This window comes from Pongo abelii, chromosome 5 (assembly GCF_028885655.2).
Source record: "Pongo abelii isolate AG06213 chromosome 5, NHGRI_mPonAbe1-v2.0_pri, whole genome shotgun sequence".
In the NCBI taxonomy this organism is placed as follows: Eukaryota; Metazoa; Chordata; class Mammalia; order Primates; family Hominidae; genus Pongo; species Pongo abelii.
In genome coordinates this window covers 46969950-46997804 of record NC_071990.2, presented here as the reverse complement: position 1 = coordinate 46997804, position 27855 = coordinate 46969950, and the positions used below count along the sequence as shown (strand labels likewise).

The window sequence follows — 27855 nt, the reverse complement described above, 5'->3', positions numbered from 1 at the left end:
TTTAATAACACCACACATAAATTTCAAACTACTTTCCCTAAGTTTCTAGCTGAAGTTTTAAATGAGTGTGTTTTTAATTTATTAGAAAGTGGTTTGAAGAGAAAGCATTGGAAAATGAAGGAAGGCGTTTCAGTTAAACCCCAAAAAACTCTGTGTTAAACTGAGCTGTAAAACGGCTCCTTCTAGCTCCACTTCTCCTCAGACCTAAGTGCTATTCCTGATTGCCCTTCATTGTCATTTCCAGGGAGAAATGACACCAGCATAGTGTGGCAGGCCTTCCAATCTGGAGCACGGTCCACACAACTTCCGAATTGGTGTTCAGTGTACAGTGTACCGGAGTGCGGAAATGCGCAGGGCATTGCCAACTATAGATGCTCGGAGTAATTCGGTGTATTCAGAGAACGTGGTGAAACAAGGAAAACCGGCCTGATTGTGGGGCGAATTCAGCAGGGAGTAAATCTGATCGGCATCAGGCCTGCGGAAAGGAGCTGGTGAGCACGGCACCACCCAGGCATTGCCTGGCTCTGTCCGCAGCGGGCTAAGTTAACCGCGGGTCCAGGTGCGGGCCCTGGTCTTGGGGAAGGTGCTGGGTGCGCTCGAGCAGGCTCGCGTCGGGAGCCGCCGCTGCTAGTGGGAGGCTGGGGCCACACACGCTCCTCCCCGGTACCTCCTCCAGCATCATCAGGGGAGGAGAGGGTCGGGGCCACAAGGCCGCGCTGGGCGGACCCAGGACACAGCCGACGCGCAGCCCACCCGCCCGCCGCCTGCCAGAGCTGCTCGGCCGGCAGCCAGGGGGACAGCGGCTGGTCGGAGGCTCGCAGTGCTGGCGGCGAGAAGCAGTCGGGTTTGGAGTGCTTGGGTCGCGTTGGTGCGCGGTGGAACGCGCCCAGGGACCCCGGTTCCCGCGAGCAGCTCCGCGCCGCGCCTGAGTGAGGAGGGGCCTCGGGGGCTAGGCGGGAGTGGGAGGAAGGGCACGGTCGCTGCGCTGGAGGCCGGGACCCCGGAGCGGCGACCGGCCGGGGTGGGCTCGCTGAGCCGCACCCGCTCTGCTGGCCAGTCCTGGGCTCACAGTCCCTGCAGCCCTCGGAAACAGCGCTAGGATCCTTGCGGGGAGAGGGAGAGGATGACGGTATTAGACACCCGTTCTTCCAAACCTTTTCCCGAAAGGAAGCAACCCTAAGAGCTCAGAGCTAGGGGGGAAGAATCAGGACAGGCAGGAACACACGGAGTTTTCTTCTTTTCTTTTCTTTGTTTCTTTTTTTTTTTTTTTTTGAGGCGGAGTCTCATTTTGTCGCCAGGCTGGAGTGCAGAGGCGCGATCTCGACTCACTGCAATCTCTGTCTCCCGGGTTCAAGCAATTCTCCTGCCTCAACTTGCCGAGTAGCTGGGACTACTGGCGCGCCCTATCACGCTTGGCTACTTTTTTTGAATTTTTAGTAGAGACGGGGTTTCGCCGTGTTCGCCACAATGGTCTCGATCTCCTGACCTCGTGATTCGCACGCCTCCGCCTCCCAAAATGCTGGGATTACAGGCATGAGCCACTGCGCCCGCCCCGGAGTTTTCTTATCTGTAGATCTCCTACAGGGACACTCTCTCTCTCTCTCTCTCTCTCACACACACACACACACACACACACACACACCACTACACACCTCTCACTCTGCCTCCCCTCTCTCTCTCTCTCCCTCCGCTCTCTCTCTCTCACACCCTTCTCCCTTTCTCCCTCTCTCTCATTCTCCCTTTGAGGAGTATTGCGTCTTTTGGAGCCCGGTTATGCGTGGCTGCTGTAGGAACAAAACAAAGCACTCTTTGTCCTACCTGGAGCATCCCCCTGCCGGCCAGATAAGATCACAGCTGTGTCACCAAGTCAAGGGAGAGGCTCATTTTTAAAAAATTAAGCAAAATCAGAAAACAGAGAACACTGTCTTCCTCATGATCTCCTGGAGCTTGTAAGAGAAATTTCTGTCACCAAAAAGGAAAAGTTCGTGCTTTTATTCATGCCTGTGGTTCTTGGGATTACTGCAGTGGTGATGAGGGAGGAGAGGTGCGTATGGCTCATAAATGGCAGCTTGCCACCTTTAAAGGGCACACGGATTCAGATTTGGGATGTGTTAACAAATCAGGCTTGCACAAATTACCTTTGATCCAAATGAGAATGCTGAGCTGGGAGGCTGGTATGTGGGTAGGAGCTGGAAAATGTATCCCCTGAGGTGTTGGCAATCCCAAGAGGCTCAGCACCAAACCTTGAGCTTACATTGAATTCAGAGATCTGAGCATTAAGCACTGGCCTGATCAAGAAGAAGCAGATGGCCTTCTGGTCATGAGGCACTGGTGAGCCTCCATCACCCAGGCAGATTCCCTCACAGAGGAATTCTGCTGGCCCTGCAGAAAGTGGTGAGACAGCCCACCACCTTGGCATTTTCCAGCAGGCCTACTTCAGCTCCTTGCACTTAGGCACTGAAAGTGCTTTCCCCTCCCCAGATATTTGTGCACCAGAAGCTGCTGCTGGCCATGTGGTGGTGTCTCAATGTCTGTCTTCATTGAATTGGGCCCTTCATACCCAAGGCTGGCACCATAGTCTTTCACTGCCTGTACAGCCAGCGAGACTGAAGGAGTTGCAGCATTAGGAGTGTTGTGAATCTGGTTCGGCCACTCATTTTACAGTTGAGAAATCCCTTCTGAGGTGTGGAAGGGCTTGCTTAGCACCGCAGGACTTTTCCCTCAAACAGAACCTGGGACAGCTGGGTCCTCATTTCCTCTCCATTGCATCTCTGTGCCCTTTGCACTTTTGTTGTGAGGAACATACATGGGCCTAAACACATTTCCTCACCCTCATCTTTGCACATGAATATGATTTGCCACCCTCTTTGAAACTCTGTCAGCACGGAACATTAAGAAAAGTGCTAACTAGGTACCTGAGCAGCTGCAGTGAGAGCACCTGCGAAGGTCAGTTTAAGAGTCCCCTTTATCTTCCTTTTCCTGATACCCAAGAAGATGGCTATTTCCTGGAAAGGAAGGTGGTTATTGGATTGTTTACACTCTGATTCCTCTTAAGCCTAATTTTTTTTCAAGATTCATGATAATAAGCCTGACTGACGTCTCAAGATGTTGAGAAATTTCCATAAAATAAAAGCATTGAAGAGAAAGTACTGAGTGAAAGGAAATTGAAGGGGAACATTCAGTTCTAAAATCGTATTGTTCCAGAATATGATTCTGGGTTCTTACTGCCTTTCTTTATGACGCCAGCCACCTGTTAGACACATTATGTGCCCTCACTGTCATTTTGCTCAATTTTATGGGCGTGACTCAACACTAATAGAAACAGGCTAATACATACAAACATGTAGGTTTTTGGTTTTTAAAGAAACTTAGCAGTTGAGGAGAAATAAAAAGTCTATTGTAAGAGTAGATGCTCATTGAATTAAGTGGGCTAGTTGATTCCTAGTAGAACTTGTATTCATTCATTCATTCACTTCAAAAAATATTTATTGATCAGATCTAATTGCCAGGTACTGAGTACAGCACAGTTAGTAAGATAGATATGCCCTCTGCTCTCACAGTGCTCACATTCTAGAATTGAGGGATGAACAGGGTGAATTCATATAGTGAGAAGAAAAGCAAGCAGAGTGCTGCAGTATAGTGGGGTGTGTGTGTGTGTGTGTGTGTGTGTGTTGGATATATGGGAGGGGCCCAGCTTCTTGGATGGGATTGTGAGGAGAGACTTCTCTGCAAGAAGGCCTGGAGGTGAAACCTCAGGAAGATGGGCAGACATCCCCACAGAGGGAACCACAAGCTCCTGGGAACAGGTGTGATGCTCCTGGGAACAGGTGTGATGTGTTGGAGGCACAGTTGGAAGGCCAGTGTGGCTGGAGTTAGGTGAGGGAGAAGGAGAGTTGGAGGAGTGAGCTTTAGGGGCAGGAGCCAGGTCAGGAAGACCCTCATAGGCCAAGGGAAATGTTGCGGGAAGTCAGGGACCCCAAACAGAGGGACCAGCTGAAGCCATGACAGAAGAACGTGGATTATGAAGATTTTATGGACATTTATTAGTTCCCCAAATTAATACTTTTGTAATTTCTTATGCCTGTCTTTACTGCAATCTCTAAACATAAATTGTAAAGATTTCATGGACACTTATCACTTCCCCAATCAATACCCTTGTGATTTCCTATGCCTGTCTTTAATCTCTTAATCCTGTCTGCCGAGAAGGATGTATATCGTCTCAGGACCCTGTAATAATTGCGTTAACTACACAAAGTGTACAGCATGTGTGTTTGAGCAATATGAAATGTGGGCACCCTGAAAAAAGAACAGGAGAACAGCAATTGTTCAGGGAATAAGAGAGATAACCTTAAACTCTGACTGCCGGTGAGCCAGGCAGAACAGAGGCATATTTCTCTTCTTTCAAAAGCAAATGGGAGAAATATTGCTGAATTCTTTTTCTCAGCATGGAACGTCCCTGAGAAAGAGAATGCGCACCTAGGGGTAGGTCTCTGAACCGGCCCCCCCGGGGCGTACCTGTTTCTTACGGTCAAGATTGCAGAGGTGAAATAAACTCCAATCTCCCATAGCACTCCCAGGCTTATTAGGAAGAGGAAATTCCTGCCTAATAAGTTTTGGTCAGACCGGTTGATCTCAAAACCCTGTCTCCTGATAAGATGTTATCAATGACAATGGTGCCCGAAACTTCATTAGCAATTTTAATTTTGCCTCAGTCCTGTGGTCCTGTGATCTCGCCCTGCGTCCACTTGCCTTGTGATACTCTATTACCCTGTTAAGTACTTGATGTCTGTCACGCACACCTATTCACACACTCCCTCCCCTTTTGAAAATCCCTAATAAAAACTTGCTGGTTTTTGTGGCTTGTGGGGCATCACGGATCCTACCAACTTGTGATGTCTCCCCCGGACGCCCAGCTTTAAAATTTCTCTCTTTTGTACTCTGTCTCTTTATTTCTCAAGCCAGCTGATGCTTAGGAAAATAGAAAAGAACCTACGTGATTATCGGGGCAGGTCTCTCGATAGGGAAACATTTGGATTTTACTCTTTACAATGAGAGAAGCCAAAAGAGAGTTTGAAGCAGAGATGTGACATAATTGATTTACATTATAAAGAGATGACTCTGGTTGCTATGTGGAGAATGGATTATAGGGGAAGGAGAGGGGACAGAAGAAGGCCAGAAGCGAGTTTACTGATGGGGGGTGGTAGCAGTAGATGGGCGTAAGCTATTTTTTGGAGTTACAGTGGGAAGTTAATGTTTCTCTGTCTCGAATTTCCCATCTACAAAATGGGAATAAGATTGCTATACCTGGTCCACTTGTAAAAACTAATAAACAAATGAATATGCCCTGAAGCATAATGTAAAACATTATTACCATTATTATTTGCTCATATTGTATTACTTTGAATTCCCTGTGCTTTATTTTAAAATTTGTTTTAATAAATTTGATGTCTTATTATATTCTTTTCAGTAAACCTAATTTATTATACATAAAAGTATCTTTCTCTGTTCAGAGAATTGGAAACTCTTAACTAAGAGTTACCAATAAAAACAAGTCATCACAAAATGCAGGGAAATTATTGCTAAAATAATAGCTGGCTTAATTTCAAAAGTTGAATATGCTCAGATAAAAATTCAAAAATAGAATAATTAAAGCTGGGAATGGGAAAAAAATATTTTGGACAGATTTGCCTTTGTCCTGGCTGTGATCATGCAGACATCTGTGAGTGCAAAGATTTGTAGATAACTGAAAATATCTATATGGCAGCACAATTTCTGGAGAAGTCTGTGGACCAGAGTTGAGTAGGGTTGTTTCCCTTAGTGAAGCATTCTCTCTCAGAGGAAGCTCTTGAATTTTCTCTCGTTTGTCACTAAGTTTTAGAGAGTCAGGAAGTTTTAAAGTTGTTTACCAACTAGGATAGCGATGTTCTTCACAGAGACAGGACAAGTAACTGCCACAACAAGGCAACTCTATTTCTCTTTCCTGACTCACTTTGATGTGCAAGTTACTAGAAGAAGATATGCCTGCTTAGAGGAAAACAAGCCCTTCCTCATTTGTATTGTGGGCAGCGGAAATGTCAGCTCGTGACTTAATAGTCCCTAGGTCATGTTAACTTGCCAGATCCCCTTAATTATTTATTGGTCAGTGTGTCTGAATTTCAGCTTGAAGTGGCTAGTCTGGTGATTCAAATTGCAGACAAAATGTGATAGTAATTCTGGGATCTGTATGATTTATCTCTTGCCATATCAACCATCATATTTTTCTTAGGGCTGGAGAGTGGGGGTGTTTGGGTATCTTAAAGGGAGAGGTTACATCTCTCCTTGAAGCCAGAAATCTATTTGTTTCACTCATGTTTTGAAATGTTGAATTAGTTGCTCCTTTAAAAATCAGTGGATATTACATACAAATGTAATTTTCCAATTTTCTTGGAAATAATCAGATGATCTAGTGACATGGAGCTGCCATTCCTACATGGAAGCAATTAACTGGAATAGAGTGGTAGTTGCCTTCTTTGGATGGTCCAGTTTGCACCATCCAAATAGAATAAGGACAGTTCACACCAGTCCTTATTCTATTGCATGAACCTGTTTGATTCATTTAAATTACCTGTCTGGCCCTTGTAGACTTTTGATTTTTAACTTCAGCTTTAGGGCAATCAAGTGTAACCTGTCTGTTATACTTTCACCTTCATCTAATGCAGGAATCTATATTCCAGTACCCCTGCTGGTAGTCCCCAGACCTGTACTTTAACTGCTCCTCTGATAAAGAAGATAATGCTAATTGTTGAAAAGCTACTGTTGATGGAGCTGTACAGTCTGGGCCCACATAGAACAGGCTTAGGAACTTTGCACAGGACTGTGGCTGTCACATGCAACCTGGGTTTTCCCCATTAAAAGTAAACATTCCTCATTCCTTCAACAGCTCATGTGACTTGCTGCCTTATTCCCTCATCATTCTGGTTATTTTGGGGTTACTGTCCCTTGTCCTGAACCTTTAATTGTTAAAATCCTTAAATCCCCACCAATTCAATAAGATGTGGTCTAACTGGTGCAGAATGCAGTGGGAGGGTGGCCTCCCTTTCTCTATGATGTTATACTTTTGTCATGCAACTGAAGATGTCTTTAGATTTTTCTTGGCCAATCCATTGTGTTCTTAAATTTACTTTCAGGGCTTATTTTCCAGTTAGATTGTTCCTGAGAGTTTGCAGGAGAACTGTTCAATGTACAGCCTGAGAGCAATGGTTTTCAGCTGAGGATGATTTCTGTCCCCACTCCAGGGGACATCTGGCAATGTCTGGAGACATAATATTTAGTTGCCACAACTGGGGTGTGCTATTGGCATCTAGTGGGTAGAGGCCAGGGATGCTGCTAAACACCCTGCAATGCACAGGACAGCCCCCACAACCAAGACTTAGCCCCTAGTGTCAGCAGTGCTGAGCTTAAGAATTCCTACTTTAGAGTCAGGGTCTAGGTTCAGACCCTGGTTTAGCTACTTCCTATCCTTGTGAACTTGGGCACATTATTTAACCTCTTTGTCTTCATTATCTCAACTGTATGTCAAAGAACTCTGAGGACTAAATGAGTTCATTTATATGAAATGCTTAGAAGGGGAACTATATGTACAAACACTATCTTATTTTTCTACCATATTTTATTCATTTTGATGTGTACATATGACATCAGATAAGTGGGTGGGTAAAGTTTGAGGGATAGCACTTCATTTCTAATCTTGCCTATGGGATGGGCACTGGTGCATTTGAATGTATTAGGGAGCTAACAGCTCTTCTCAGAAGTGCTTTCCCTCTATGGTCTCCATTATCATTTTTCCAGCTTCTTTTAGTATTTTCCTCCCTATTGGGGCATATATGTCAGTTTAATACTGCATCCTCCTGGAGAATATGGACACTGAGTTCCTTTAGCGGGAGAGGATCTGTGCCTGTTGCTTGTACATCCCATTTCCGGTGTGCCCCAGGCTCCTCCACACCCCAGTCACTGTGGCTTGCACCTGCACAACAGATTCCTGGGGCTGAGTAGCAATTGGTAAACTTTGGATAATAATAGCATTTCTCCAAGGGCTCACATCCCCATAAGAACCCCATTATCAGGGTTCCCCTTTGACAGATGAGGAGAAAAAAGCAGAAAGTAGGTAAGAACTTAACTGCAGTCACCAAACTAGTAAGTAGCAGATTCAAGATTCAAACCTTGGCAGCCAGAAACTGGAGCTAGATTTCTAAACCACTTTATTATTCTGATATAGGTAAGTTTTCTCAAGAAGTATACCCATGACCTTAACCTAACCATCATGTAGCCATTTATGCATACAACACTCAACAGATCCAGTTACTCTTACTCTTGTGAGTAATATTGCATACATGGGGTGTGTGTATTTGTGTATATATGTGTTTCTTATTCTTCCACTGTGTTTCATTTGTTAAGAGCAGGGGTTGATTGTGACTCTGATTTTTCATGATGCAAGGAGCTCTGATCCTTTAAGGAGAAGCCACAGTTAATCTAGAAAAATCATTCTTCTGGCTCGAGGAGCCAAGATGGCCGAATAGGAACAGCTCCAGTCTGCAGCTCCCAGCGTGAGCGACGCAGAAGACGGGTGATTTCTGCATTTCCATCTGAGGTACCGTGTTCATCTCACTAGGGAGTGCCAGACAGTGGGTGCAGGTCAGTGGGTGAGTGCACCGTGCGCCAGCCGAAGCAGGGGCGAGGCATTGCCTCACTCGGGAAGCACAAGGGGTCAGGGAGTTCCCTTTCCAGGGGGTGACAGAGGGCACCTGGAAAATCGGGCCACTCCCACCCGAATACTGTGCTTTTCCAACTGGCTTAGGAAACGGTGCCCCAGGAGATTATAGCCCGCACCTGGCTCAGAGGGTCCTACGCCCACGGAGTCTCCCTGATTGCTAGCACAGCAGTCTGAGATCAAACAGCAAGGCGGCAGCGAGGCTGGGGGAGGGGCGCCCGCCATTGCCCAGGCTCGTTTAGGTAAACAAAGCAGCCCGGAAGCTCGAACTGGGTGGAGCCCACCACAGCTCAAGGAGGCCTGCCTGCCTCTGTAGGCTCCACCTCTGGGGGCAGGGCACAGACAAACAAAAAGACAGCAGTAACCTCTGCAGACTTAAATGTCCCTGTCTGACAGCTTTGAGGAGAGCAGTGGTTCTCCCAGCACGCAGCTGGAGATCTGAGAATGGGCAGACTGCCTCCTCAAGTGGGTCCCTGACCCCTGACCCCCGACCCCTGAGCAGCCTAACTGGGAGTCACCCACCAGCAGGGGCAGACTGACACCTCACACGGCCGGCTGGGTACTCCAATAGACCTGCAGCTGAGGGTCCTGTCTGTTAGAAGGAAAACTAACAGAAAGGACATCCACACCAAAAACCCATCTGTACATCACCATCATCAAAGACCAAAAGTAGATAAAACCACAAAGATGGGGAAAAAACAGAGCAGAAAAACTGGAAACCCTAAAAAGCAGAGTGCCTCTCCTCCTCCAAAGGAACACAGCTCCTCACCAGCAACGGAACAAAGCTGGGCGGAGAATGACTTTGACGAGCTGAGAGAAGAAGGCTTCAGACGATCAAATTACTCCGAGCTACGGGAGGATATTCAAACCAAAGGCAAAGAAGTTGAAAACTTTGAAAAAAATTTAGAAGAATGTATAACTAGAATAACCAATACAGAGAAGTGTTTAAAGGAGCTGATGGAGCTGAAAACCAAGGCTCGAGAACTACGTGAAGAATGCAGAAGCCTCAGGAGCCGATGCAATCAAATGGAAGAAAGGGTGTCAGCCATGGAAGATGAAATGAATGAAATGAAGTGAGAAGGGAAGTTTAGAGAAAAAAGAATAAAAAGAAATGAGCAAAGCCTCCAAGAAATGTGGGACTATGTGAAAAGACCAAATCTACGTCTGATTGGTGTACCTGAAAGTGACGGGGAGAATGGAACCAAGTTGGAAAACACTCTGCAGGATATTATCCAGGAGAACTTCCCCAATCTAGCAAGGCAGGCCAACATTCAAATTCAGGAAATACAGAGAATGCCACAAAGATACTCCTCAAGAAGAGCAACTCCAAGACACATAATTGTCAGATTCACCAAAGTTGAAATGAAGGAAAAAATGTTAAGGGCAGCCAGAGAGAAAGGTCGGGTTACCCTCAAAGGGAAGCCCATCAGACTAACAGCGGATCTCTCGGCAGAAACCCTACAAGCCAGAAGAGAGTGGGGGCCAACATTCAACATTCTTCAAGAAACGAATTTTCAACCCAGAATTTCATATCCAGCCAAACTAAGCTTCATAAGTGAAGGAGAAATAAAATACTTTACAGACAAGCAAATGCTGAGAGATTTTTGTCACCACCAGGCCTGCCCTAAAAGAGCTCCTGAAGGAAGCGCTAAACATGGAAAGGCACAATTGGTACCAGCCACTGCAAAATCATGCCAAAATGTAAAGACCATCGAGACTAGGAAGAGACTGCATCAACTAACGAGCAAAATAACCAGCTAACATCATAATGACAGGATCAAATTAGCACGTAACAATATTAACTTTAAATGTAAATGGACTAAATGCTCCAATTAAAAGACACAGACTGGCAAACTGGATAAAGACTCAAGACCCATCAGTGTGCTGTATTCAGGAAACCCATCTCATGTGCAGAGACACACATAGGCTCAAAATAAAAGGATGGAGGAAGATCTACCAAGTAAATGGAAAACAAAAAAAGGCAGGGGTTGCAATCCTAGTCTCTGATAAAACAGACTTTAAACCAACAAAGATCAAAAGAGACAAAGAAGGCCATTACATAATGGTAAAGGGATTAATTCAATAAGAAGAGCTAACTATCCTAAATATATATGCACCCAATACAGGAGCACCCAGATTCATAAAGCAAGTCCTGAGTGACCTACAAAGAGACTTAGACTCCCACACATTAATAATGGGAGACTTTAACACCCCACTGTCAACATTAGACAGATCAACGAGACAGAAAGTCAACAAGGATACCCAGGAATTCAACTCAGCTCTGCACCAAGCAGACCTAATAGACATCTACAGAACTCTCCACCCCAAATCAACAGAATATACATTTTTTTCAGCACCACACCACACCTATTCCAAAATTGACCACATACTTGGAAGTAAAGCTCTCCTCAGTAAATGTAAAAGAACAGAAATTATAACAAACTATCTCTCAGATCACAGTGCAATCAAGCTAGAACTCAGGATTAAGAATCTCACTCAAAACCGCTCAACTACATGGAAACTGAACAACCTGCTCCTGAATGACTACTGGGTACATAATGAAATGAAGGCAGAAATAAAGATGTTCTTTGAAACCAACGAGAACCAAGACACAACATACCAGAATCTCTGGGATGCATTCAAAGCAGTGTGTAGAGGGAAATTTATAGCACTAAATGCCCACAAGAGAAAGCAGGAAAGATCCAAAATTGACACCCTAACATCACAATTAAAAGAACTAGAGAAGCAAGAGCAAACACATTCAAAAGCTAGCAGAAGGCAAGAAATAACTAAAATCAGAGCAGAACTGAAGGAAATAGAGACACAAAAAACCCTTCAAAAAATTAATGAATCCAGGAGCTGGTTTTTTGAAAGGATCAACAAAATTGATAGACCGCTAGGAAGATTAATAAAGAAAAAAAGAAAGAAGAATCAAATAGATGCAATAAAAAATGATAAAGGGGATATCACCACCGATCCCACAGAAATACAAACTACCATCAGAGAATACTACAAACACCTCTACGCAAATAAACTAGAAAATCTAGAAGAAATGGATAAATTCCTCAACACATACGCCCTCCCAAGACTAAACCAGGAAGAAGTTGAATCTCTGAATAGACCAATAACAGTAGCTGAAATTGTGGCAATAATCAAAAAAAGTCCAGGACCAGATGGGTTCACAGCCGAATTCTACCAGAGGTACAAGGAGGAACTGGTACCATTCCTTCTGAAACTATTCCAATCAATAGAAAAAGAGGGAATCCTCCCTAACTCATTTTATGAGGCCAGCATCATCCTGATACCAAAGCCAGGCAGAGACACAACAAAAAAAGAGAATTTTAGACCAATATCCTTGATGAACATTGATGCAAAAATCCTCAATAAAATATTGGCAAACAGAATCCAGCAGCACATCAAAAAGCTTATCCACCATGATCAAGTGGGCTTCATCCCTGGGATGCAAGGCTGCTTCAATATATGCAAATCAATAAATGTAATCCAGCATATAAACAGAACCAAAGACAAAAACCACATGATTATCTCAATAGATGCAGAAAAGGCCTTTGACAAAATTCAACAACCCTTCATGCTAAAAACTCTCAATAAATTAGGTATTGATGGGACATATCTCAAAATAATAAGAGCTATCTATGACAAACCCACAGCCAATATCATACTGAATGGGCAAAAACTGGAAGCATTCCCTTTGAAAACTGGCACAAGACAGGGATGCCCTCTCTCACCACTCCTATTCAACATAGTGTTGGAAGTTCTGGCCAGGGCAATTAGGCAGGAGAAGGAAATAAAGGGTATTCACTTAGGAAAAGAGGAAGTCAAATTGTCCCTGTTTGCAGATGACATGATTGTATATCTAGAAAACCCCATTGTCTCAGCCCAAAATCTCCTTAAGCTGATAAGCAACTTCAGCAAAGTCTCAGGATACAAACTCAATGTGCAAAAATCACAAGCATTCCTATACACCAATAACAGACAAACAGAGAGCCAAATCATGAGTGAACTCCCATTCACAATTGCTTCAAAGAGAATAAAATACCTAGGAATCCAACTTACAAGGGATGTGAAGGACCTCTTCAAGGAGAACTACAAACCACTGCTCAATGAAATAAAAGAGGATACAAACAAATGGAAGAACATTCCATGCTCCTGGGTAGGAAGAATCAATATTGTGAAAATGGCCATACTGCCCAAGGTAATTTACAGATTCAATGCCATCCCCATCAAGCTACCAATGACTTTCTTCACAGAATTGGAAAAAACTACTTTAAAGTTCATATGGAACCAAAAAAGAGCCCGCATCGCCAAGTCAATCCTAAGCCAAAAGAACAAAGCTGGAGGCATCACGCTACCTGACTTCAAACTATACTACAAGGCTACAGTAACCAAAACAGCATGGTACTGGTACCAAAACAGAGATATAGATCAATGGAACAGAACAGAGCCATCAGAAATAATGCCACACATCTACAACTATCTGATCTTTGACAAATCTGAGAAAAACAAGAAATGGGGAAAGGATTCCCTATTTAATAAATGGTGCTGGGAAAACTGGCTAGCCATATGGAGAAAGCTGAAACTGGATCCCTTCCTTACACCTTATACAAAAATCAATTCAAGATGGATTAAAGACTTAAACGTTAGACCTAAAACCATAAAATCCCTAGAAGAAAACCTAGGCATTACCATTCAGGACATAGGCATGGGCAAGGACTTCATGTCTAAAACACCAAAAGCAATGGCAACAAAAGCCAAAATTGAGAAATGGGATCTCATTAAACTGAAGAGCTTCTGCACAGCAAAAGAAACTACCATCAGAGTGAACAGGCAACCTACAAAATGGGAGAAAATTTTCGCAACCTACTCATCTGACAAACGGCTAATATCCAGAATCTACAATGAACTCCAACAAATTTACAAGAAAAAAACAAACAACCCCATCAAAAAGTGGGCGAAGGACATGAAGAGACACTTCTCAAAAGAAGACATTTATGCAGCCAAAAAACACATGAAAAAATGCTCACCATCACTGGCCATCAGAGAAATGCAAATCAAAACCACAATGAGATACCATCTCACACCAGTTAGAATGGCAATCATTAAAAAGTCAGGAAACAACAGGTGCTGGGGAGGATGTGGAGAAATAGGAACACTTTTACACTGTTGGTGGGACTGTAAACTAGTTCAACCCTTGTGGAAGTCAATGTGGCGATTCCTCAGGGATCTAGAACTAGAAATTCCATTTGACCCAGCCATCCCATTACTGGGTATATACCCAAAGGACTATAAATCACGCTGCTATAAAGACACATGCACACGTATGTTTATTGCGGCATTATTCACAATAGCAAAGACTTGGAACCAACCCAAATGTCCAACAATGATAGACTGGATTAAGAAAATGTGGCACATATACACCATGGAATACTATGCAGCCATAAAAAATGATGAGTTCATGTCCTTTGTAGGGACATGGATGAAATTGGAAATCATCATTCTCAGTAAACTATCGCAAGAACAAAAAACCAAACACCGCATATTCTCACTCATAGGTGGGAATTGAACAATGAGAACACATGGACACAGGAAGGGGAACATCACACTTCGGGGACTGTTGTGGAGTAGGGGGAGGGGGGAGGGATAGCATTGGGAGATATACCTAATGCTAGATGACGAGTTATTGGGTGCAGCGCACCAGCATGCACACCAGCACGGCACATGTATACATATGTAACTAACCTGCACATTGCGCACATGTACCATAAAACCTAAAGTATAATTAAAAAAAAAAATTCTTCTGAAGCTTTAAACTCATTGTAAGACTGTAGAGAATATAATAGCTGAGGTCACAGTGCCAGGTTGGCCTATCTAGGCAGGCAGGCTGGGGGACTGAGTCTGAGAGTAAGATCAGGAACTTTCAGTATAGCAGCAAGCTGCCCATTGATCTTAGACAACTTTTACCTTTTATGACCTTTAAGCCACATAGAACACCAAACATTTGGACCTTTGCACATGGGATGCAGATTAGTTCCGATTTCCAAAATTGTGAGCAGAATCAACTAATTATATGTTACTTGCAGGTTTTGCATCTCATGCATCTGCCTCCCTAGAATGAAATAAATATTTCTTCCTTATTAAACAAGGATAAAGTTGCCCCAGCGTTTTCTTAGACCAGGGTTTGTCAACCTCAGCATTATTGATATTTTGAGATTCCTCTATGTTGTAGGGCTGTCCTGTGCACTACAGGATGCTTAACAGCATCCCTGACTGCTACTCACTAGATGCCAGTGGCAGCCCCCTCCTGGTTGTGGCAACCAAAAATATCTCCAGACATTAGTAAGTGTCTTCCTGGGGGGCAAAAATGCCTTAGTTGAGAGACACTGCTGTAGGGTGATGTTCTAGCTGCATTCTCCAGGCTTCATCCTATTGTAAAATATCCAAAGAAGATTTTATCTTCTTCAGCAATTATTTGGTCTGGTAATGGGTCAGTTTTGAGGTATTTAAGCCACTTTCTTTGACTTTAGTTGAAACTGAATTGGGCTATTATTTGCTCTTTGTCTCATTCAGTTACTTTATATGCTCCATATTAGTTTTCTATTGCTGCTATAAAAATTTTGTACAAATTTAGTCACTTAAAGCAACACAATTTATTATCTCATGGTTCTGAAAGTCAGAAGTCTGACATGGCCTTACTAGGCTAAAATAACAGGTTCAGTGAACCTTCAGAGGTCAGCTAGTCTGTGTTGCTTTCTTGAGGCTCTAGAGAGAATCTGTCTCCTTACCTTTGCCCGCTTCCTTCATTTTCAGAGCCAGCCATGGTGGGTTGAGTTCTCACATCACATCATTCAGACCTCTTCTTCTGCCATCCTCTTATACTTTTAACGACTCTTGTGATTACATTGGGTCAGATAATCCATGATAATCTCCCTATTTTAAGGTCAACTGATTAACATTAATTCCATCTGCATCTTAATTCTTTTTTGCCATGGAACATAACATATTCGCATGTTCTGGGGTTTAGAATATGGACATTTGGGTGGGAGTGCATTATTCAACCTGCCACATGCCCCCATTCCAAAGGTCAATCAGGAAGAATTTGGAAAGAGAGTACTGATACTTAACAAATGAGCATTTTCTTTTCTGACTCTTTACTAATAACACAAGAGCTAAGGCCCACCTGCCCTAATCTCTTGCCAGGACTGGGTTTTACTTGGATGGTTTATTTGTCAGCTTTTCACAGAGATTTCAAACTTGAGATTGGACATTCTATTTATTGTTTTGGTTTGTCTTTTGTTTCGAAAAGGGAAATGATGCCTGATGAGAATTTAACAGTGACAAATAGGGGAAATCAGGATTTGTGGCAGTTATGGTTGTGTATGGAGACTGCAACTGAGATCTGAAGAACAGGTAGGGAACTGTGGTTTCAGTGGGAGAAATGAAGTCTGCAGGAGAGAGGCAGAAAGGTGGAATCCATTTAAATGGAATGTATTATCTGAGTGCTCATTGAAAGTCTTCTTGATTGCCAGGATGATATTTTATCTAGTGGTCAAGGGGCCAAATTGAAGATAATTATTTTCAGGCCTTACTATTTGAAGAAAATTATTGATTTTTAAAGTGAACATTCCCATTGATTTAGAATGTTGATGGCTCATGCCTGTAATCCCAGCACTTTGAGAGGTAGAGGTGAGCGGATCACATGAGGTCAGGAGTTTGTGAGCAGCCTGGCAGACATGGAGAAACCTTGTCTCTACTAAAAATATAAAAATTAGCCAGGCATTGTGGTGGGTGCCTGTAATCCCAGCTACTCAGAAGGCTGAGGCAGGAGAATCACTTGAACCTGGAAGGCGGAGGTTGCAGTGAGCTGAGGTGGTGCTGCTGCATTCCTAGGTGACAGAGTGAGATTCCATCTCCAAAAAAAAAGTTTGTGTTTTTGTATTGACCAGTGATTGTGGTTATGGTAACAGATTTTCACACAATGTGATGATGAAGACGGCTGTATCAAGGGTTTTAGTGTAGTCCTGCTGGATTCTCTAGTTCTAAGAGAATGTCTAAAGGGTTTTAGTGTAGTCCTGTTGGATTCTCTAGTTCTAAGAGAATGTCTAAAGTTACCATTAGGTTTTTCAGGGTCCTAGTTCTTAAATATAAATATATTTCTAGCTAACTCATATCCCATGGTTGAGAAAAAGGCACTTATCTGTGTAAAGAGAACTTTAAAAGTTAAAAGACTTCTTATGAATTATTCCTGTGTGTTCATATTCAGAAGCCTCTGCGGTCATTGTGATTATTACATGTTAATATGGTTCCTGGCTTATAACTCCCGTCGCCCTTGCTACAGTCTTTTGTTATAATATTGGAGTGCTTTAGGCCACAGGAGCAGGTCTCAGAAAGCAGAATCTTTCTCTCTGAACTTTTCCTGCCTTCCTTTCACCTGCCTAAGGCAGGACTCTAATCTGATTGTAGGTTATAAGACCCTCATTCTGGGAAGGGTCCTCTTACCCTGGAAGAAGGAATGCTGCACAGAGAGACCAAGAAGAATCTGAACAGACAGGGCTTGCTGGGTTGCCCCTCTGAGTCTATTAGCATTAGAGCTTACCCTTATTGTCCAGTCATATTTCTACACAGCTGTTCATACTTTGTTGAACCTATGCATAAAAATAGACAGTTTCCCCTGTATCTTTGGGTCTTCATTCTGAAGGCTCCTTGTGAATACACATTAAATAAATAATCTGCCTTTTACAAGTTGATTTTTCAGTGACCCTTCAGAGGTCCAAGGGGAATGCCACCCGTGGCCCCCTTGGCCCCTGCAGTGTGCATGTATTCGAGCCTAGAAATGCCTCTGGAAAAAAATCTGTTAGCAAGTCATTATTTGTGAAGAGATAACTCAATTTACCTTTTTCTGTTATGTTTGGATTTTTGAAATCATGTATTAACTTTATAATAAAATTAAATATAATACTGAAATAAGATCAAATAAAATCAACCAAAATTATAAATAATCTTAAAGAGTTGCACATATATACCTTTTTTTTCTGATCAAAAGAAAGATGTTGAATAAGGAAATACAGTCCCTCTGCAAGTAGTTTAAGAAGTTTTGGCCGGACACGGTGGCTCATGCCTGTAATCCCAGCACTTTGGGAGGCCAAGGCGGGCACATCATGAGGTCAGGAGATCGAGACCATCCTGGCCAACATGGTGAAACCCCATCTCTACTAAAAATACAAAAATTAGCCGGGCATGGTGGTGGGCACCTGTAGTCCCAGCTACTCGAGAGGCTGAGGCAGGAGAATTGCTTGAACCCAGGAGGCGGAGGTTGCAGTGAGCCAAGATCACACTACTGCATTCCAGCCTGGGTGACAGAGTGAGACTCCGTCAAAAAAAAAAAAAAAAAAAAAAAAATTTAGAGCTCCAGCAACATATTTACCAGCTGCCTATCTGGGTCTTTCTAGCCTGTACAAAAGGAGCTGCCCTTACACGAAAGCCCCATCTCTTTGAAATCTTTCTGTCTACATTCCTGTTGCTCTCAGAACTTGCACCATATCATTTAAGAATTATAAAATGCCCCTGTAATTTGCTTTCTTCCTGTATTATATTATTAATATATGCTAGTCTTGTCTCTGAAACACAATTGTAAACTCTCTGAGAGTAGGGATTGTGTCAAATTCTCTGGTACTTACCACAGTTGTTGCCATAGGAGAGGGCATATAGTATTTGCTTAAGAAATACCCTTTGATTGAATGACTGCAGATCTGATAATCAGGATAGGCCATGCTGTACAGCATTAAGGCAATAACAGCTTCACCTGGAAATTTCAGTGGCTTAACACAGCAAAGGTTTATTTCCCATTTGTGAAAGGTCATTTGAATTGGCAGGGGCTCTTCTCTGTTCAGTGACTAGGTATCCAGGCGTCTTTCACTTCAAGACCGCACTACATCAGCACATGATTTCTAAGTTTGCTGTGTCACGGAAAGGAAGGCATGAGGGAGATACAGTGACTCTGTTGCAGACCACTTCTGTTCAAATTTTTGTTTCTCAGGAATTAGCCCCATGGGCCCAGCCAAACCACAGGAGTGGCTAAGAAATGTAGGGAAGCACATAGATGTTCAGGAGCACTCATTGTCCGTGCCACACATCTATATTACATCTTCCCGCAAAATAGCTATACTAATGAGTGCTTCATTAGTGTCAGTGGGACACCAGATCATTAAACTCGGCTCAGTTTGTATTAGTAACCAGATGTGCTAGATTTATTCACTCAGCAGGCATTTACTGAGTGCCTTTGTATACCAGGCACTATTCTAGGTCTTGGGAATACAGCAGGGGGAAAAACCATCAAAAATCCTTACACTCACAGAACTAAGTTTTTAGTGGAAGGTGATAAACAACTAACAAATAACATACAAGGTATGTTAGTTGGTGATAAATATTGGAGAAAAATAAAGTAGGGAGGGAAATAGGGAATGTATTGGTGTGAAGAAGGAGGTTAGATTGCAATTTTAAATAGATTGAACTGGGAAAGTGTCACTGAGAAAGTATCACTGGAGCAAAAACCCAGAGGTGAGAGGACCAGTCATGTGGGTGTCACAGCAAAGAGTATTCCCATAAAAGGGAACACATTCAAAGCCCTCAAGGTGGGGATGGAAGGTGAGTGTGGAATACTTGCCATGTTTGGTGAATGGCAAGGAAGCAAGTGTGATTGCAGCCGATGTCCAAGAGGGGATAGCGGAAGGATTGGGAGTGTGTTGAGTAAAGGTTATGTAGATCCTTATAAGCTATTTTGGGTGAATGGCTTCTCCCCTGTAACATATGACACCACTTGGGGGTTTTGTGCAGAAGGGTGACACAATCACTCTGGCTGCTGTGTTGGGGATAGATTTTAGGGTCAAGGGCAAAAGCAGGGAGACCCGTTAGAGGTGATGGCAAATTTTAGGTAAGAGATGGTGGTGGCTTGGACCTTTTCTATCCCCCCCAAAAGTTGAAGGGCTAAATTTTAGAGGGGAAAATGGATGCATAAATGCAAGATAGTTTTTGCTAATAAGATGTTAGCATACAGCCTAATTATAATTTATTATTACCACACATCTCATATTCTGTTGTTTCATTTACTGATTCAACAAGCATCTATGCAATACTACTTCTTCCAGGCCCTCTATTAGGCACTGGGACAACAAATAAGACCTGACCTCTGCTTTTTGGAAACTTATATCATAGTAGGATTATAGAAATTACCAAGAATATAACATCATATTAACACCCAAAACAACCACAGCAGCAGAAATATAATCACTATATAATTAAATGATGAAAATAGCCAAAATTTATGAACTATTTACTATGTGCTAGACATACCCATGGATATTATTATGATGATGATAGATGGTTGTTATATTTGTTATATTTTGTTTGCTATTTTTATAGCTGACCATACTGTTATAAAGTTAGAAAACTAGTGACCAAAAACTTAATCTAACTGTCTGAAAGTATTATTTCTGTGCTCTACAATCCAATGTAATCCTTAGTAATGTAGGTAATGGTAATGCTACATTACCAAGGATTTTACCACTCTAGTGCCAATCTAAAACCCAGCACAGAAAATACATGTTTTATTTTTTCCAAGTGTTACTAGTACCTTAGCCTCTCTTGATTTGTCAGCTTATTTAAGCCCTCTTCATTGCATACTTTTTTTTCTTTTAATCATCTGCTTCGAAGGTGACTAAGCTGAAACTGCTGCTCAGCTCCCAAGATGGTGCCACCCAAATTGCATGTGCTTTTCTGCCTCTGCGGCTGCCTCGCTGTGGTTTATCCTTTTGACTGGCAATACATAAATCCTGTTGCCCATATGAAATCATCAGGTAAGAGGTGTATTTGTTCAAGGTCTTGAGCAACTGATCTGTTGCCATACTTCAAGTGGGCCCCAAGAAGTTGCACATCTGCACATCTAAACAAGTCCTATTTAAAGGCTTATGGAGATCCTGTATTCTGCTGGAGTAGGGGAGAGGTTCTCACTTTTTCCTTGTTTCAACTGAAATTGAAGAAGCACTTGTGTTCTTCAGTATCAGGACTGCAGGACAGAATCAGGATGGGACATTTTAAGATACACTGGATGCTCAGCTTGCAATCACCACGGAGAACCTCCTTAATGCCACCCCTTCTCTCTCTGACTGCCCTAACGCATGCCCACACAAGCATAGTAATGCAACTCATCTGGAGTCCACTCCAAGACAGCCTCAAAACCTGCTTCCATGAGGTGGAGAAGAAGCAAGTGTCTTGTTCAACAGGCATAGTCCTGGCTAATAGTGGAAAGTCATGTGAGATAACAATTTCAGTTCTTGGGATCCAAAAGGAAACAATCTTTCCTACCTGATAATAGAGAGAAGTAGGGACCAGTAGGTGCTAGGGAGTTCCAGGTGAGAATGGATGTGATCGCTCATTCTTTCTTGCCTTGTGGTAAGTGGGGAAAGAAAGAGGAGGAAGGCTTAGACTAACCCAGGAGGAGTGGCCAAAACGGGGTAGCCATCTTTAGATGGCTACATTTAATGTCACTAAGAGGGACCTTAATTGGAAAAAGATTGTTTCTGGAGCTTTGCAAATTACTGCTCATCCCAGAGGGTTGTGATGCATAAACTTCTCTTTCCAGTCTCCTATGGAAAGCAGTGTAGGTGGCTTCTGAATGGTGTCATACTGACTATACCTACAGAGCTGTGCACCTGGATAGTTGTGGGTCACTCTGGATCTAATTGTTCAAGCTTGATGGGTGACTCCTTACTATAGCATTTGCAAAAGAGCTTTCATAATTCAGTAACTTAAATTTTGCCCTACTACATAACCAGGAAAACGAATGCATTAGGAGAGGTTTTATATCTTATATCTACATTTGCATAGGAAATAGAATAATATCTCACAGGTCAATTCATCCTACAACGCATCAGTTAAGTCATCAAGGATACACTGGTGACTAAGACAATAAATTTATAGTCAAATTCAAGGGTCCTGCATCCTAGATGACATTAAGTTCATTTTTCCTACTACCTTTTTCGTGGATTGAGAACAGGTAATATCTTAGATGGTGGGAAAATCATCATTCAGGAAACATTTATATCCTTCACTTTTAATTAGTACAGGGTAAAAATTTAAACACATTTTTTAAATCCCTTTGTCTTTAAAAATCATTGGAAGGCTGTCGCTGGACTGACAAAAACTTGAGGACAGGGACGTTGCTTTATCTTTATAGTCCCAGCATTGAGCCCAATGCAATGCCCATTCTAAATGTTCAAAAATGAATGCAGGCCGGGCATGGTGGCTCGTGCCTGTAATCCCAGCACTTTGGGAGGCCGAGGTGGGTGGATCGCTTGAGGTCAGGAGTTCGAGACCAGCCTGGCCAACATGGTGAAATCCCGTCTATATATATAAAAAAAAAATACATAAAATTAGCTGGGTGTGGTGGTGCACACCTGAAGTCCTAGCTACTTGGGAGACTGAGGCAGGAGAATTGCTTGAACCCAGGAGAAGGAGGTTGCAGTAAGCCAAGATTGCACCACTGCACTCCAGCCTGGGCTACAGAGCGAGACTCTGTCTCAAAACAAACAAAAAAATGAATGCATATATATTGGTTTAAAGTATTAGAAACAGTTTATTAAATAAGACTAAAATAATAGGTGATTCTTTATAATTTCTTACTAAATGAATACGCAGAAAATATGGCTATGCAGGTAAAAAGGTTTGTAAGAACGGGCTAGAAATATCCTCTTTGCTAATGGAGGACATAAAGCCATATAAGAGTGTAATTGTCCTAGCATGTATACAGTTCATCTCCAAACCCAAGACTGAACATCAGGAATATTTGACAAATGAACACCACCAAAAATATGTAATAAAATTAATAGCATGCCATAGGTTCCAATCCTCCTATTAAAATAAAGTTGAAGAAAACTAAGAAGAGACATTTATAAATTCTGAACCACAAAACTGTGTGAGTGGTCATTTGATCTGATGAGTCTCCTCCTTCCACTTTCTTAATGATGACTCCTGACAGATGGTTAGAGCATGGGAAATCCAGGCCCATAACCGGGTCAGCTGTAGGCTATGGAGCCTGTTGCACAGCCACCCTCAGGCACCCTGGCACTGGTGCATAGGACCCCATAGACCTATACCAAAACCTGGGTCAGCCTGATGATTCCTGAGGCCTTCTCAGAGGTCAGGTGTCCTGGAACAGGCAGACCTCACCTTGACCTGAATGCTCCTGAATGCTGAGTGAGGAACCTTCCCAGGGAGAACACGTGTTGGACAACCAGGGCACTCCTAACTTATTGGAAAATGTTCCCCGGTCCTTTGGAATTGAGATCTTACAAGCAGAGGCTTGTGTTGGGTGAAACCCTCCCATGCCTCCAGAACTGAGCCTCCAATTCTAGAGGTAGTGTCTCCAACAGCAGCTGTGGCTCTGGGGCTCCTTAGCGAGTTGTGTGAACCAGAGGTCTCCCTGCAGCAAGCCCTGCACAGGCACACCATGCCTGCCTAGGGGTGGGGTTGCAGTAGCACCAGGCTGCTTACCACAGAAGAAGCAGGTGTCCCTGACTTAAGGTCCTCCTTTTTGGGACTTCACATCTCCCCTGTTACACCAGAAGCATGGCTCAGTAGATACTCTTTTAAGGGAAGAAGAGCCTTTTGTAATTCAAAATAGACCCTGAAAGTTCACCTCGCAGGTAAAGTTTTTTTAAAAAAAAGTTTCTGGGGTTTGAATCTACCTGGGGAGAGGTTAGACCTGCTAAAACTTCCCTAAGGACTCAGCACAGATTTACCTAGCAAAAGTAAATGAACTCTGGGGAAGGAGTAAACAGCATTAGTTGTCTACCCCTTATGTGTCATGTTTTGTACTAAGAACTTGACCTACATTCTCACCTCATCTTTACAACTGTACTGTGGGCTGGTCAAGTGCTTTTATGTCATTTTACGAATGTGGATCAGAGAGGGGAGCAAATTGCCTAGGCCAGAGGATTATAGCTCGTAAGAGGTACACCTGAAATCTAAAATAGAATCACGTCCCTCCAATTCTCAGGGTTTGTTCATCTCCACCCCCTCTCCCCTTGCCTTTCTTGAAACTACCTCCTACCATTTGACCATGGATTGCTGACCTGTGTGTCAGGCAGGTGGTCTGGAACTTCAGCCCAGTCTCTCTTAAACTTTAATGGGCACTCCTTTTCTGATTCAGTGGAATTGTGGTGAAGTCCAGGAGCCTGCATTTCCAAGCTCCAGGTGGTGCCAATGATGCTGGTCCATGGATCAGCTTCGAGTAGCTGAGCCTTATGTACTGAAAGGCTTCATCATGGGCAGGTGTTTCACACATGAGTCACCAGTGTGGAGGCTGTAAATTGGTTTCTTCCCATGACTCAAAACTTTTCTGGGCAATGTTCCATGGTATTGATGCAGATGCCTTATCTAACATAGCTCTTGATAGCTAGCTAGCAGAGAGTAATCAACTCCCACCATCCAATGGAAGGAATGGGTGGACAAGCTGAATATGTCAAGAAAAGTGAGAGTCTGAATACACTGATATTTGGATTCAACATCTTATAATTAAATATGGATTTGATTGAGGTTTAGAAATGAGAACAGATGAAGCTGCTGGTATGTGGAAGGATTGCACCAGAGAGAGAAAAGTAGTTTTAGGAGTGGGTGAGTAAAATACTGCATGTGATAAAGTGTTTAAAGGAAAACAAGAGAGACCAGTGGCCATTCAAGTTAACTAAACTTATTTTCACAAGTATTTGTTGAGCATTGACTATGTGCCAGACACTGTGTTAAGAGGATGCAAAGACATGGATATGGCTCTGGAGAAAGAGCCTAGTGTAGCGTGCAGACACATAATTTTAATATGTGATAGGAAGAATGATTACATGTGTGTATACACACATGCACATAGAATCTATGTAATATTGAGGATGAAATGATTAAGTCTGTCTGGGGAATCAGGGAAGGCTTCAGAGAAGACAGGACATCTGACCAAGGTATTGAAGTTTGAATGGGAGTTTGCCAAGGGGATTTAAGCATAGGTAGTAGCATTTACAAAGGTGCAGTGGCAGCAACTAGCCCAGTGTGTTGCTCAGGAGTACTGTAGCACAAGGAAGGGGTATAACTTAAGGGGAAGAGGAAGAAGAAGAGTATGAGGCAATGGGCCTCCAGTGGAGGGTTTCTTTGCAGTGCCCAGAAACTTGGGATTTAACTTGTGCACCTGTGAACCTCAGTATGTTTCAACCCCAGAGCACTAGAAGGATAGGCCACATTTTTGCAAGTAGCAGTGTATTTGCTTAGGAAAGCATGTGTAGACTTAAATTCCTCCTACAAACTGCCTTCCAAAAAAATTACAATACATTCCTCCTTCAAGGAAAGAACACTTGCTGATAGGGAGCCATTGAAGGATTTTAAGAATTGTCTGGTGTGATTTGTGCTTTAAATCCCTCCAGGAGCTATGTAAAGGATGCGTTTGAAGGGGTCAAGATCCAAGGTGGGTAGAACAGTTAGGAGAGAGAGCAACAGTCTGGTCAAGAGACAGTGAGGGCATAAATGAGAAAGTTGAGCTAGAGGGTCAGCAATATATTGTGGAGATCATTCTAAGCTAAAAATTAATGTTAGCAATAGAGGCTTGGGGCTGGGCGCGGTGGCTCACGCCTGTAATCCCAGCACTTTGGGAGGCTGAGGTGGGCGGATCACGAGGTCAGGAGATCAAGGCCATCCTGGCCAACATGGTGAAACCCCGTCTCTACTAAAAATACAAAAATTAGCTGGGCATGGTGGCACATGCCTATGCCTGTAATCCCAGCTACTCAGGAGGCTGAGGCAGGAGAATCGCTTGAACCAGGGAGTCGGAGGTTGCAGTGAGCCAAGATTGCACCACTGCATTACAGCCTGGAGACATGGTGAGACTCTGTCTCAAAAAAAAAAAAAAAAAAAATAGAGGCTTAGTTGAATGTAGGGGGGTTGGTGAGAAAGAGGTAGGAGAGTAGGATGATTTTCAGGTTTCTGGCTTGTGGTACAGGAGATGAGGAGTTCTTGAGCTGCAGGCTGTGTGGTTGCAAGGTGAGAAGGGAGAGTTGAAAGACAGTCATTTAGTTTCATTTTGGAAACTAGTTTCATTTTGACATTCTTATGGGAAGGACATAAGGTAGAGATGCTCAAGGAGAAGTTGTAGGCACAAATCTGAAATGTGAGATAAAGTTTATGTTTAGGAAAAACAGATTTGTGAAGTCATCTTTAATGTATTCTGGATAGAAGTAGAATGAGAGGGCAAGGCTGCAAACATTAGGAGGTAACAGTCCAAGTCAGCTTGGGAGAAGGGCTATGTCTACTTTCATCTCTTTACCCTCCAAAACCCCTACACAGTGTTTCAAACAGAGCAGACCCTCAATAATTGCATATTTTACTTGTTAGGTTGAGAAAGAAAGAAGGCCAGAAACTATGGGAAGTAACTTGATTCCATTGGAATTCCTTTGCATAATAAAATCTGATGTGTAATGGATGACAAATGAGATAATATTTACCTGTTTTTCAGCATGGGTCAACAAAATACAAGTACTGATGGCTGCTGCAAGCTTTGGCCAAACTAAAATCCCCCGGGGAAATGGGCCTTATTCCGTTGGTTGTACAGACTTAATGTTTGATCACACTAATAAGGTAATGCTTTGATTTATACAACTTATCCTGATACTCTAACATTGTCTGTCGCTATGGACCACTAGAAGGTGTTCAAATGTGACCTTGCTCTCACCTGAGAATGACTCATTTTGCAATTTGTATTGTTTCCTATGAAGGCTTTTACTAGTTTGGCCATTCCTCAATTCTTTGCTATTGTCTGATTAATTTCTCTATAAACCTTATTTTTCACTTCCTTAATACCTGAAGACAGGCTGCTTATATTTTCCTTTCACTGAGATAGAATACTGTTTTTCTGTTTCTCTTTCATGACTATCTTCAATCACCACAGCAGCCTAAAAAGTTCTCTAGACCTTTTTGTGAACACAGAGGTATTTGGGTCCCCACTAATTAAATATGCAAAATAGCTGCTGGAATATGTTTGAGACACAACTTCTCTAAAAGTGCATTAATTTCTTTCTTAACAGGGCACCTTCTTGCGTTTATATTATCCGTCCCAAGATGATGACTGCCTTGACACCCTTTGGATCCCAAATAAAGAATATTTTTGGGGTCTTAGCAAATTTCTTGGAACACACTGGCTTATGGGCAACATTTTGAGGTTACTCTTTGGTAAGATTTCTGTTGATCCTTCTTTGTAGGCTCTCGCATATAAGAAAACCTTGAAAACAACAAGAATTTCAAGTAGTTAAGACCAAACTAGATTTTTCTCCAGTCCAAACAGCTCCTAAAATGATAAGGAAAGTATTTCTTTAAAGCCCAGGCAACTATGACAGAATCAAGGTTCTCATTTTGTCCATTCTGAGTTGGATGGGAGTGGCCGAGAGTATCAGACTGACTCTGACATCTTTCTGTGGCTGCTCTTTAGTTTTCATCTGACATACCATGAAGAAGGCAATACTGCGGTGAGAATAGCAGGTTATTTGGTGTGGCCACTATCCCGCATGCTCTGTGCTAAAGTTAGACAAAAAGAGAAAGAAAGTAGAAGCCATCAAACTCTCCAGATCCAAAACAAAGGAGTCAAAGCTAATGCCTTTCTTGTCATACATGAAGAGACTCTACTCTCATTCCCATCACCTACCCCTATCACTAAGACAATCTGATGTGCATTCTTTACTTACTGTCTACATTCTACTAATATAGACTTTTCCTTCCTTATCTGTTTAACTAGACACTACTGTTGGGCTGATGTTAATTGTGTCTTCACATTTAACCTTCAAAACGATCTACAAATTTTGGGATTCATCTTAAACATTGGCTTCTAATTTTCTTAAAAACCACTTATAACAGACATGAAAATAGCATAACTGTGCATATTTATGTTGCAAAATAACTTATAAATCACTTCCATAGCAATCATCACATTCAGTCTTTATGACTGCATCTGCATTTTATAGACGAGAAAATGAAACACAAATGATTGCTGATAATAATGGTGACAATAAAAATTG

At 42.6% G+C, this 27855-nt stretch overlaps 1 protein-coding gene across 5 annotated transcripts in view; it reads left to right on the top strand.

The window, feature by feature from the left end:
• Positions 1-383: 383 nt before the first annotated feature.
• PLA2G7 (phospholipase A2 group VII) overlaps positions 384-27855 on the top strand; it is a 38466-nt gene continuing 10994 nt past the window's right edge. Inside the window, exons 1-4 of one of the 5 annotated variants that reach the window (XM_054557605.1) lie at positions 384-491; positions 20471-20613; positions 26304-26425; positions 26872-27016. In XM_054557605.1, the coding sequence (XP_054413580.1) occupies positions 20505-20613; positions 26304-26425; positions 26872-27016 (376 nt within the window). In that variant the 5' untranslated portion in view covers positions 384-491; positions 20471-20504. Of the gene's footprint in view, positions 492-696; positions 930-1262; positions 2045-20470; positions 20614-26303; positions 26426-26871; positions 27017-27855 lie in introns of those variants that run through there. The other 4 variants (XM_054557604.1, XM_054557606.2, XM_054557607.1 and 1 more) reach the window with 4 other exon arrangements.